At 41.3% G+C, this 12,354-nt stretch overlaps 1 protein-coding gene across 1 annotated transcript in view; it reads left to right on the top strand.

Moving 5' to 3' along the window:
- LOC103209732 (catenin alpha-2) overlaps positions 1–12,354 on the top strand; it is a 457,184-nt gene that overhangs the window by 299,136 nt on the left and 145,694 nt on the right. The window contains exon 5 of the mRNA XM_007955632.2: positions 5,504–5,704. Coding sequence (XP_007953823.1) covers positions 5,504–5,704 — 201 coding nt within the window. The remainder of the gene's footprint in view (positions 1–5,503; positions 5,705–12,354) is intronic.

Here is a 12,354-nt window from a genome sequence, read left to right as displayed (position 1 = left end):
TCCTTCCGAGGAGTGGCTGGTGGGTTTGAACCGCCAGCCTTCTGGTTAGCAGTCAAGTGCCTTAGCCACTATGCTACCAGAGCTCCTAGAATATAAATAGAGCCCCCAAATGAAGAGTAGCCCCCAAGCCCTTGGGCCCACCTCAGGCTCTGGCCTTAAAATAGAGCATCCCCCAAGCAAAAAGCAGCCTCTGAGCCTGGGCTTGCCTACCTTGGACTTGGCCTTAATAAGAGCCACCCCCAAGTGAAAAGCAACCCCTGTGCTCTTGGCTTGCCTACTTTGGACCTGGCCTTGATAGAGAGCTTCCCCCAAGTGAAAACCAGCCCCCACACTGCTTGGGGTGGCTCTGTTTTAAGGCTGGGGCTGAGGTAGTCAAATCTGGGGCTTGAAGGCTGTTTTTCGCTTGGGGATGGCTCTATTGTAAGACTAGAGCCTGAGGTAGGTGGGCTGGGTACAGAAGGGTTAGGAACAAGTAAGGGAGACAAACTTGTTTGTCATTTTTTCATCCTGTGATGGCCTAAGTGTTGCTGTGAGACCTGTAGGCTATTCCACCAGTGTTTCAAATGCCAGCCATGGTGGACAGGTTTCATTGGAGCTTCCAAACTAAGACAGACTCAGAAGAAGGAAGAGGCCATCCACTTCTCAAATAATTGGCCAGTGTAAACCTTATGAATAGCAGTGAAATACTGTCTGATATATTCCTGGAAAACTTTATGAATAGGCCTGAAACATTGTCTGATATAGTGTAGGAAGATGAGCCCATCGGGTTGGAAGGCACTCAAAATTTGACTAAGGAAGAGATGATTCCTCAGAGTAGAGATGACCTTAATGACATGGAGTAAAGCTTTTGGGGCCTCCATTGGCTGATGTGACATGGCACAACTCAAAATGAGTAGAAACAGATGCAAATGTCCATCAGTATTTAGAACATGGAATATATGAAGTATGAATCTAGGAAAATTGGAAGTTGTCAAAAATGAAATGGAATGCATAGATATTGTGGTGGTTGAGTTTGGCTGGGCCTGGATAAGTGGCTGGGCAGCTGATTGTAGTTATTCCCCGTGGTGAAATTGGTAATTAACTCCATGGTGAAATCTATTGGAGCAACTGAGTAGCTGCTTTGGGTATGTGGTCTGCTTTCTGTATATAAGAAACAACTTTGGGAATGGTCTCTAGCTTATGACATGCTTGAACCCTGTATGTAGCCAAGTCATTGTTGGCCTGTCATGTGGTTTGGTAATATTGGGACTGTGTCTTTTTACTTGATCAATCTTAGGCTTGTCAGCCTCAGCAGACAGCAACTGTCTGGGTGAAGAAAACCCTCCAGCTTCAGTGGGCCAGAAGCAAGAGGCAGAGCTGAAGCTCAAGGTTAGGGGCTTTCACCTAGCCCCTAGAGCCTGGCACTTTGAAGTTGGACTTAAAGCCTCCAAAATTATAAAAGAATAAACTTCTCTTTGTTAAAGCTATTCCATTTGTGATGTATTCTTCTCAAAGTGGCACTAGGTAACCAAAACAAAGATTAATGTCCTAGGCATTAGTGAGCTGAAATGGACTGGTTTTGGCTATTGTGAATCAGACAACCATATGATCTACTACGCCAGAAATGACAAATTGAACAGGAATGGTGTGGCATTAATCATCACAAAGACTGTTTGAAGATCTGTCCTGAAGTTCAATGCTGTCAGTGATAGGGTAACATTCATGTTCCTAAAAGGAAGACCAGTTAATACTACTATTATTCAAATCTATGCACCAACCACCAAAGACATAGGTGAGGAAATTGAAGATTTCTACAAACTTTTGCAGTCTGAAATTGACAGAATATGCAATCAAGATGTGTTGATTATTGCTTGTGACTGGAACATAAAAGTTGGAAACAAAGATGAGTTACCGGTACTTGGAAAATATGGTCTTGGTGACAGAAATAACACTGGAGACCACATGATAGAATTTTGCAAGACCAACGACTCATTCATTGCAAATACCTTTTTTCAACAACATAAGCAATGGCTATACACCTGGAATCCAGCAGATGAAATACACAGGAATCAGATTGATTACATCTGTGGCAAGTGGTGATAGAGAAGTTCAATATCTTTGGCCAAACCAAGGCCAGGAGCTGATTGTGGAACAGACCATCATCAACTGCTCATATGCAAGTTCAACTTGAAGTTGAAGGCAATAAAAATAAGTCCATGAGAGCCAAAATATGACCTTGATAACTTCCTTCCTGAATTTAGAGACCATCTACAGAATAGATTGAATGCATTGAAAACCAGTGACCGAAAACCAGAGGAATTGTGTGATGATATTAAGAACACCATCCATGAAGAAATCAAGAGGTCATTAAAAAGACAAGAAAAGACCAAAATTAATGTCAGAAGAGATTCTGAAACTTGCCCTTGAGCAACTTGCCCCAAAGCAAATGGAAGAAATAACAAGATACAAGAGCTAAACAGATTTCAAAGGACAGCTCAAACAGATAAAGCCAATTACTTAAATGAAGTGTGCAAAGACCTGGAGTTAGAAAACCAAAAGGGAAGAACATTTCCTCAGCATTTCTCAAGCTGAAAGAACTGAGGAAAAAAAATTAAGCCTCGAGTTGCAATATTGAAAGTTTCTATGGGCAAAATATTGAATGATGCAGGAAGCATCAAAAGAAAATGGAAGGAATGCACAGAGTCACTATACCAAAAAGAACTGGTCAATGTTCATCCATTTCAGGAGATGGCATATGATCAAGAACCAATGGTATTGACAGAAGAAGTTGATGCTGCACTGAAGGAATTGGTGAAGAAAAGGCTCCAGGAATTAACGGAATACCCATTGAGATGTTTCAACAAACAGATGACCCACCACATGACCCACTGATTTGTCTATGCCAGAAGGTTTGGAAAACAGCTACCTGGCCAATTGACAGGAAGAGATACATATTTGTACCCATTCCAAAGAAAGGTGATCCCACAGAATGTGGAAATTTTTGAACAATATCGTTAATATCACACTCAAGTAAAATCTTACTGAAGATAATTAAAAAATGGTTGCAGCAGTATATTGACAGAGAGCTTCCAGAAATGCAAGCTGAATTTAGCAGAGGACATGGAATGAGGGATATCATTGCTAATGTCAGATGGGTCTTAGCTGAAAGCAAAAAATACCAGAAAGATATTTACTTATGTTTTATTGACTATGTAAAAGCATTCGATTGTGTGGATCATAAAAATTATGGATAACATTGAGAAGAATGGTAATTCCTGAACACTTGATTGTACTCATGAGAAACCTATACATAGATTAGGAGGCTGTCATTCTAACAGAACAAGGGGATATGGCATAGTTCAAAACCAAGAAGGAAATGCATCAAGGGTGTATCCTTTCACCACACTTATTCAACTCGTATGCTGAGCAAATAATCTAAGAAGCTGAATTATATGAAGAAGAAGGTGGCATCAGGATTGGAGTAATACTCATTAACAATTTATGATACACAGATGATACACTTTTATTTGCTGAAAGGGAGGATGACTTGAAGCACTTACTGAAGAAGACTGAAGAAATCAGTCTGCAGTATGGATTACATCTCTCTCTGTATATATAAAATCCTCACAACTGGTCCAATAAACAGCTTTATGATGGATGGATAAAAGATTGAAGTTGTCAAGGACTTCATACTACTCAGTTCTACAATAAACACCACTGGAAGCAGCAGTCAGGACATCAGACAATGAATTGCGTTGGGCAACTCTGCTGCAAAAGACTTCTTTCAAGTGATGAAGAGCAAAGATGTCTTCTTGAAGACTAAAGTGCACATAACCCAAGCCATGGTATTTTTAATCATCTCTTATGCATGTGAGAGCTGGACAATGTATAAGGAAGACCGATAAAGAGTTGATGCTTTTGAGTTGTGTTGAAGAAGAATGCTAAGACTGCCATGGTCTGTTAAAGGACTAACAAATCTGTCCTGGAAGAAGTGAAGCTAGAATGCTCCTTGGAAGTGAGAATAGCCAGACTTCTTCTCACCTACTTTAGTTGTGTTGTCAGAAGGAACCATTTCCTGGAGAAGGATATCATGCTTGATAAAGTGGAGGTCACCAAAGAAGGGGAAGGCCCTTAATGAGATGGATTGACACAATGGCTTCAAAGATGGGCTCAGGTATAGCAAGTATAGTGAGGCTGGCACAGGACTGGACAGTATTTTGTTCTGCTCTGCCTGGGGTCGCTATTAGTTGGGGATGACTTGGCGGCACCTAACAACAACAGACTTAGACATTTTCTAAACAGACAGTAATCTAGTGCTTAAGGGATTTGACTGCTAACCAGAAGGCTAGAGGTTCAAACCCACCAGCCATTCCTCAGAAGGAAGATTGGGCAATCTCCTCCCATAGTGATACTTCCTCGGAAACCCAAGGAGGGGTCACTATGAGTTGGATCTGACTCGACAGTAATGAGCTTGGAATTGAATTTTGCAGTTATTATTTTTAACGAGTTAACAGATCACGTAAGACTTTTTTCAAACTTGTTCCATTTGTTTACTTAAAGTATTTGTGTTTGTAATTATGTGAATGTGTTTTTGTATTTCCAGCTTGAGTTCTTTCTTCTTTCAGTAGAGCATTAAACTTTTTGAACATTTCCTTAGATTTCTGTGGCAAAAGAATCTTAAAGGAACATAATCATAGATCTCACATTGGACATGGAGAATACAAAATTACACATTTGTTTTGATTAACTAGATCTTGTGTTTTCTCTTTTTTAATTGAGAATGAAATCTCCACTCCTTTGTGGTTGGTTTCTTCTTTGGACACTAACTGGAAAGGGAGACTGGTCTTGTCTGTAATATGAGGGATCTGATTACAAATGGATTGTATTTTAATTATAAATTAATTCAATTTTCCTTGTTGCACATTTCTTGTCCATGACATGACTTTAAAAGACTGAATTGGTGAACTTCATTCATTCTTTAGCTTCCCTTAACTGTTTCTTTAATAAAAAGCATGATCAAACACATACACCCCAAACTCTGGCTCTGGTTATATTTTCAAGTATTTCAACCTGGTCAGATTGACTTCATATTGATTGCCACAATTAGTGTTAAAAAAACCCTTTTGTGCAGTACATCTCAAATTTTGGAATAAAGAAAGAGATATTCTTTGTCAGTGGTCTTCAAAGTGTCTTTCCCAAATCAGCGACATTACCACTGTAGGGGAACTTAGTAGAAATACACATTCCTCCCCTCCCATCCCTACCCCAGTCTACTGAATCAGAAACTTTTAAGAGTAGTGCTCTGCAGTTTGTGTGCTCAGGCTACAAGCATGATGGATGAGGCTCAGGTTTGAGAACTACAACTGTAATAAAATATGTCTTTCAAATACCATTTTTATGTAATTATAAATATGTTGATATATGCAAATTGAGGTCACATGATAATTGATTAGTCAATCTTAAATTATTTTTAAGTGTCTTAGTGATATAAAATCATGTAAATATATGTTTGTATTCTGCACAGAAAATCACATCTTGGAGGATGTGAACAAGTGTGTGATAGCCCTCCAAGAGGGGGATGTGGACACCCTGGACCGGACAGCAGGGGCAATCAGGGGCCGGGCAGCCCGAGTCATCCATATCATCAATGCTGAGATGGAGAACTATGAAGCTGGAGTATATACTGAGAAAGTGCTGGAAGCTACAAAATTGCTTTCTGAGACAGGTAAGCAAGTATGTTAGATCCGGCCAAAATGTCAATGCCATGATAAACTTTTATGTATAAATAAATTAGTTTTATTCATCTGTCTAGGTCTTTAGGCTTCTACATGATGCATGATGATGAAAGGAGTGGAGTCCTGAGTATTCTTTCCTTAGTTTTTGAGTTTGAACTTGAATAACTTTGGGAGAATAATAATATTATTGATTTGCATCCATATATTACCGTAACAGTTACCATAAAGTGGATTCTGACTCATGGAGAACCCATATGTGTTAGGGTGGAACTGTGCTCCATGTTTTCAATGGCTAACTTTTCAGAAGTAGATAGCCTGGTCTTTCTTCAAAGGTGTCTTTGAGTGTACTGGATCCTCCAGTGTTTCAGTAAGCCACCAAACACATCAACCATTTGCACCACCAAAGGCTCCATTCATATATTTCTTTGCAATTTTTATATGTAATATCAGTGAATTGTCTTAAGGACCTTATGCAGTAGGCAGAAGAATTTTTATTGTCTTCATTTCAGAAGAGAGTAGAGAGAGAGAGTTATTGTTGCTGTTGTTATGTGTTATGTGTTTTCATATTGTTTCTTGGGCTACTTTAATGAACAGAAGCTGTTGTGCCTTTTGGGTCAAAATCTACTTAAAGACAAGAACAGTGTGATTACTTGATTGAAATATTTAAATGTAATTTTCACCAAAGGTTTGAAATTTAAATAATTTCCTGGTTGAATTTTTATTAAAAAAAAAAACAATCAGTGAAACAGAACAATTCATTCTAGATTGTTGCTGCTAATCAAGATTTTACTCTTACTTGTTCATTGTCAGAGCTTTTAAATTCTCACCCCAGCTCTTAGTGATTGGATATTCTGAGGAGTTAAGCAAAGGCACCTGCCTAATTTCGATGTTCATATACAATTCATAATTGAATGAAGATGAGCGAGACATTTTGATTCTCTCCATCTTTCAGGATCTAGTAAAGATTATTAGAAATGTAACCGGATGGAAGATATTGAGATAAACAGTTTGTATACAATTATACTAAAAAATATTCAGAGTATGTGTTAATAATGGATTGTTAGTGGACTAACAACTAGATTATCCAAAGATGTATGGATTTGTTTACTTTTGTCCCCATCTTGTTTTGCTATTTCTTAAATAGGAACAACATTGTTTCTGTATGGGTCACAGAGAAGATGCCAAGTATTAGAAAGCAAAAACTTTGTTATTTTTCTGATTGTCAATTAAAATAATTGGAGATGTCCTTGCGTGACTTAAAAAAAAAAAAGGAAAAAACCTCACTGCCATTGAGTGGATTTCAACCCCTCTTTGGATTTCCAAGGAGGTATCTGTAAGGCCACGATAAGGAGAAGAGGACGCACAAAAGTGAGGTTAAAGAGAAGTTTTTATTCTGCGCTTCTGGGCCAGGTTTATGGGTCCCCGAGAGGGGCCCGGGCGAGGTTCATGGGTCCCTGAGAGGGGCCCGAGAAGTCACGCCGCCTGGCTGGGGAGGGTAGGGTTTATAGTCTTGCAGAGGACCTAAGCAGGGACACTAAGGAAATGGCAGGGTCCAATTAGTTGTTGGCATGGGTCTGCACCTAATTAGCATGAGGGGGCTTCACAGGAGGAAGTTTATCATCACGTGGGGCTTTCCAGCCTGGGTGGGTTATGCCACCTCAGTTGTCTTATCAGGCTGTTTCATCAGGGCCTGACACCTGGAGGAAGCTGCTAACTGAAATGTTGGTGGCTTGAGTTTACTCTGGCCTAACATTCCAACCTCTTTTAATGGATAAAGGGCTACGTGATCTTCTTAGCTTCTTCCTGCTGAACGGGGTTGGAGAGGGAGAGAGGGGTTTCAAAGGTTGGAGTCTGAAAAGTTGGGGTCGTCAGTTGGCAACTTGGTGTAAGCATGTAGGAGAAGTTGATTCACTATGACTCGAGATATTTCTTCAAGTTGGCTTTGGAGAAACTTGAGGAGGTAAGGGTCAAAGAGGAAGAAGATGGTAATTGGTATAAATGGGTTTATGAGGGGAAGTAGTCAGGTGGTTAATGGAGACTGAAACTATGTGAATGGGGAGTTGCTGATTTGGTTTTTTTCTGCATAGGTCTTCACTCAGGTGTTAATATTTTTTCTATGAGGCTAAATTTGTTGATATAGTAGTAATACTTTTCTCTGAGGAAGAGGTATGTTTTTTCATTTTTTGGCTGTTAGCAGGTCAAGGGTTTGTCGCTTCTATAAAGTAACTTGAGCTAGAGAGGTTAGTCGGTGTTGTAGGGTGGTTAGAGAGTCTGTTGTGGTTTCTACTAGGAGCTGTAACTGATTTTCTAGTTCTATATTGACATGATACTGTGCTTCAACAGACAGGGTGGTGGAAGTTAGAGAAAGATTAATTATGATAGGAAGGAAAGTTTTGTTTTTTGTTTTTTTTTTCCTGGGTTAGTGTTGTAGAATTCAGTTTCTGTGTAGAGTATAAGTTGAGGAATGATAGTTACTGGGAGGTATGGATTTTCTGTGGAAGAATTTATGTAAGGAGTTATTGTACTATTACATTAAAAGCAGGTATGATTATTGTTAAGGTGTACAGTACCATTTATAGGTAAACAGTGTGTACAGTTAAGAGTAGAATTGGGGAGGAAGTATACAGGTGCTAAAGAGGAATTAATGAGGGTAATAAAGAAGTGCAGGCTGTGTTGTCTTTGGTAGGAGGTGGAGGATGAAAAAGAAGTAATGTTTATGGGAACAGTGGTTAATAAGGGTCGAATTAGGGAAATATATAAGAAACAATGGGAGATATTGGTTATACTTTTTTTTTTGTATGCAGTGGAGTCAGGAAAAGGAAGGGGTTAGTGTGTGTTTTTGAAGGTCTGTGGATAGAACTTGTAATATTTGTTCTGCTTGCACTGGTAGGATAGGGGTGTTATAAGGGGATTGAGTGGAAATTAAGAGTTTTTTAGATTAAAAAAAAAAGTTGTATAAGAGGTTTTAGGTTGTGCCGGTGTCTGTGGGAGATACGAAATTGGGGTTTGGACGGGAACTGTGTAGGGTTTTTTAAATGTGCTATGTATAATAGGAGGGTGATGAGAGGTAATGGATGGGGAAGAGGTATTTCATATGCATGGATTAACAAGGTCAGGGGACATGAGGAAGGTTGGTGTCTGTGAGGAGGTGGTAGTCAGTGATAGTAGAAGAGAGGCAGAGTGATTTTGAGTCCAGGTTAAAGTGATCTTAATTTTTGTGAGGAAATTTCATCCTAAAAGGGGGGTAGATCAAGTTGTATAACAAGAAATAAGTGTGCGAGAATTCTGTTGTCTATTAAGTAGGGCTTGTTGTGGGAGGGTTTGAGGGTTGCCCATTAATTCCCATAACGGAGAATGAGGAAAGGAAACATGGTCCTGAGAAGGAGGGGAGTACAGAATAGGTAGCCCCCATATCAATCAAAAAGGAGATTGACTTACCCATTACCTTGATAGTGACCCTGGGCTCAGCGAGAGTGATCGGGGTTGTTGAGTCTGGGCTCCTTCAGTCGTCAGTGGCCAGGCCCCAGATTGTCGACAGCGGGTTAGTGGATGGGGTTAGTGCTTTGACACAGAGGGACAGTCACTCTTCCAATGTCCATTTAAACCACACGCTGGACATGGGCTGGGGGGCGGTCGGCATCCAGACGGTTGGGGCTGAGGGCAGGATTTGGTCCAGCACCCTTCCTTACCGCACTTGAAGCAGGATCGGGGAGCCACCGAGGAAGGAGGTCTTCTGCCACTATGTGCTGGCCTCAGGGCCGCTAGTAAGGCATTGGCCTGCAAGGCGGCCTTCTGGCGGGTCCTGGCTTCCCTATCTGCCTCTGCTTTCTCTTCTCGGGTGTTAAAGGCCATATTTACTAAGTCTTTGATGGGAATTTGGGGCCCCTCTTCAGCTTTCTTTAGTTTCTTTTTAATGTCAGGAGCTGATTGGGTTATGAAATGAGTGGCTAGGACTGTGGCTCCAGCCGGAGAGGAGGGATCTAGATGGGTAAATTGGGTAAGGGCTTTGGTTAATCGGTTCAGGAAGGTAGCTGGGTTCTCATCCAGTAGCTGGGTAATGTTTTGGGGCGCTTGTCAAAATTAATTGTTTTATGAGAGACAGTTTGCAGACCTGCTAGGAGGCATTGGAGCATTTTATTTTTATGGGATTTCTGGTGCATTTGGACTGGGTGTCTGGAGAGAAAATGGTGGGAGAGGCAGAGGAGGATGTCTGGGGAGGTAGGTGAGACAGGAGGACAGGGAGTGGTAGGGGTAAGGGGAAGGGAGGAAGGTGCTGCTTGAGGGGGAGGGGGTTGTGTTGCAGAGTAAGGAAGAGGTCTGTGGGGTGGGAAAAGGTTTTCAGGTGGGTCAAAGAAGGAGGAAGAGGAAATTGTTTGAGTGGTTTCAGAGGGGGGAGAGGTTTGGGTTTGTGAGGTTTGGGTTTTTCACAAGCAAGGAGGATTTGGGTGGTATTATGTTTCGAGCACAATGAGGGCTGGGAGCTCAAACAAAAGAAGGCTTGGATGTAGGGGACTTCCAGCCATTTGCCTGTGTGTCGGCAAAAATTGTCAAAGTCTGTAAGGATATTAAAGTCAAAAGTCCTGTGCTCTGGCCAGTGAGAGCTATTGTCTAGTTGGTACTGGGGCCATGCTGTCGTGGAGTAAAAGAAGAGGCGTCTGGGACGGAGGTCCTGGTCTAGTAATAAGGTCTTAAGGTTTGTTAATAAATATCCTAGAGGGGTTGTTGGATTGATTTTGGAATTTTGATTACCCATTCGTTCTGAGTTCTTTGGATAGGGTTCCCGGAACCCTATGCCAGTGGGACTGTTTTACGTAGGTGGACGTCTCCGCCTGACGTTAGACAGTAGAATGAGGAATGACCCTCTGAGGAATGACCCTCAAGGGAGATAGGATGTCAGGCATCCCTGAGCAACTAAACTCCCAGACTGTGAGGAGTTTCTGATGTGGTACCATGATTTTTTCCCTGTGCCAGTGATACAGAAAACTCCGGTGCAGAACTCAGACCTTTGGGCAAGTCAATTCTCCAAAAGTAATCACACTGTAGACATGTCCAGAGGACCAGTCAGATGCCCAGTTGTCCTCTCCCCTCTTGGGGATTTAAGTGAGTCTTTGGCTAAGATGTCTCCGTATAAACCCCAGAGCGGAGGGCAGAGCCACACCGTTGTGTCAGTCCGACTTCACACGGAAATCAACTGAGGGCCCACTCAGACTCTGCGACTTAGATCTTGCAGCATCACAGAAACATTCACACAACTTCTCAATCAGACATAGACAGGTTACAACAGAACTAATTTAAACCGTCTGATAGTAGGCACTGGTTCATTGCCCAGAGCTAAAAAATTAAAATGGCCCACAGGATGGAGGACAACAGAATACAAAATATATGTCCTCCGATGGGCATTGAGTAAAGGGTAAGATGTGACTTACTGGTGGTAGATGCAGGGGGCTGGAATTCCCTGGTCCGGAGGGAAGAGGGAGAAGGGAAATAAGAATTCCCTTGAGTTCTACTCCTCTTCCCGGGTTTTGGCACCAAATGTAAGGCCACGGTAAGGAGAAGAGGACGCACAAAAGTGAGGTTAAAGAGAAGTTTTTATTCTGCACTTCCAGGCCAGGTTATGGGTCCCTGAGAGGGACCCGAGAAGTCACGCTGCCTGGCTGGGGAGGGGAGGGTTTATAGTCTTGTAGAGGACCTAAGTGGGGACACTAAGGAAATGGTGGGGTCCAATTAGTTGTTGGCATGGGTCTGCACCTAATTAGCATGAAGGGGCTTCACAGGAGGAAGTTTATCATCACATGGGGCTTTCTAGCCTGGGCACGTTCTGCCGCCTCAGTTGTCTTATCAGGCTGTCTCATCGGGATCTGACACCTAGAGGAAGCTGCTAACTGAAATGTTGGTGGCTTGAGTTTACTCTGGCCTAACAGTATCTCTATGGAAGTAGAGTGCCCAGTCTTCCTTTTGAGGAGTGACTAGTGTGTTTGAACTGACAGCCTTCTGGTTAGCAGTCCAATACCTTTGACAATATGCCACCAGGAACACCATAGCATCAATTCTGTGATTATGGTTGTGCAGAGTTTTGTTGGATTTTATATATATTCTAAAATGAATTAGTTCTCTTCTCAGTAACTGATTGTACTAAAGAAATGTATGGCCTTAAATAAAAAAATCCTATGCATATACAAATTTCTATCTTTGGGCTAACTTTTTGCTTCCAATAAAAATATCCTTAGAGCCTATCAAATTTTGTCCTGAAAGTACATTTTATTTAGAGGAGAGAACAGGCATAGTGGGAAAGAAGGAAAGGTGTCTAGAGGAAGGGTGAGGAAAAGGAAAAGGAATCAAGGCCATGGAAGAAAAAAAATCTTTTTTTTTTTTTTTTTCCTGCATTACCACAATGTATAAGTTCTGCCAATTTTTATATCTAAGTTGTGATGTTAAAGACTCTAAGACAGAACTTCTTAATCTTTAGACTATTGACATTTTGGTCTGGATAATTCTTTCTTGGAATAGGGTTGGGGGCTAGCCTATAATTACTCTGTGCATTAATGTTTAGGAGTATCCCTGATCTCTACCATTGGACACCAGTAGCGGCTCCTTCCTTCAGCCCTAAGTTGTAACAACCAAAAATATCCCTAGACATTGA

Source organism: Orycteropus afer, unplaced genomic scaffold, assembly GCF_000298275.1.
Source record: "Orycteropus afer afer isolate SDZICR_OR568_19922 unplaced genomic scaffold, OryAfe1.0 scaffold00521, whole genome shotgun sequence".
NCBI classification, from domain to species: Eukaryota; Metazoa; Chordata; class Mammalia; order Tubulidentata; family Orycteropodidae; genus Orycteropus; species Orycteropus afer.
The sequence above is the reverse complement of the archived record's forward strand: the minus strand, read 5'-3'. Positions and strand labels throughout refer to the sequence as shown.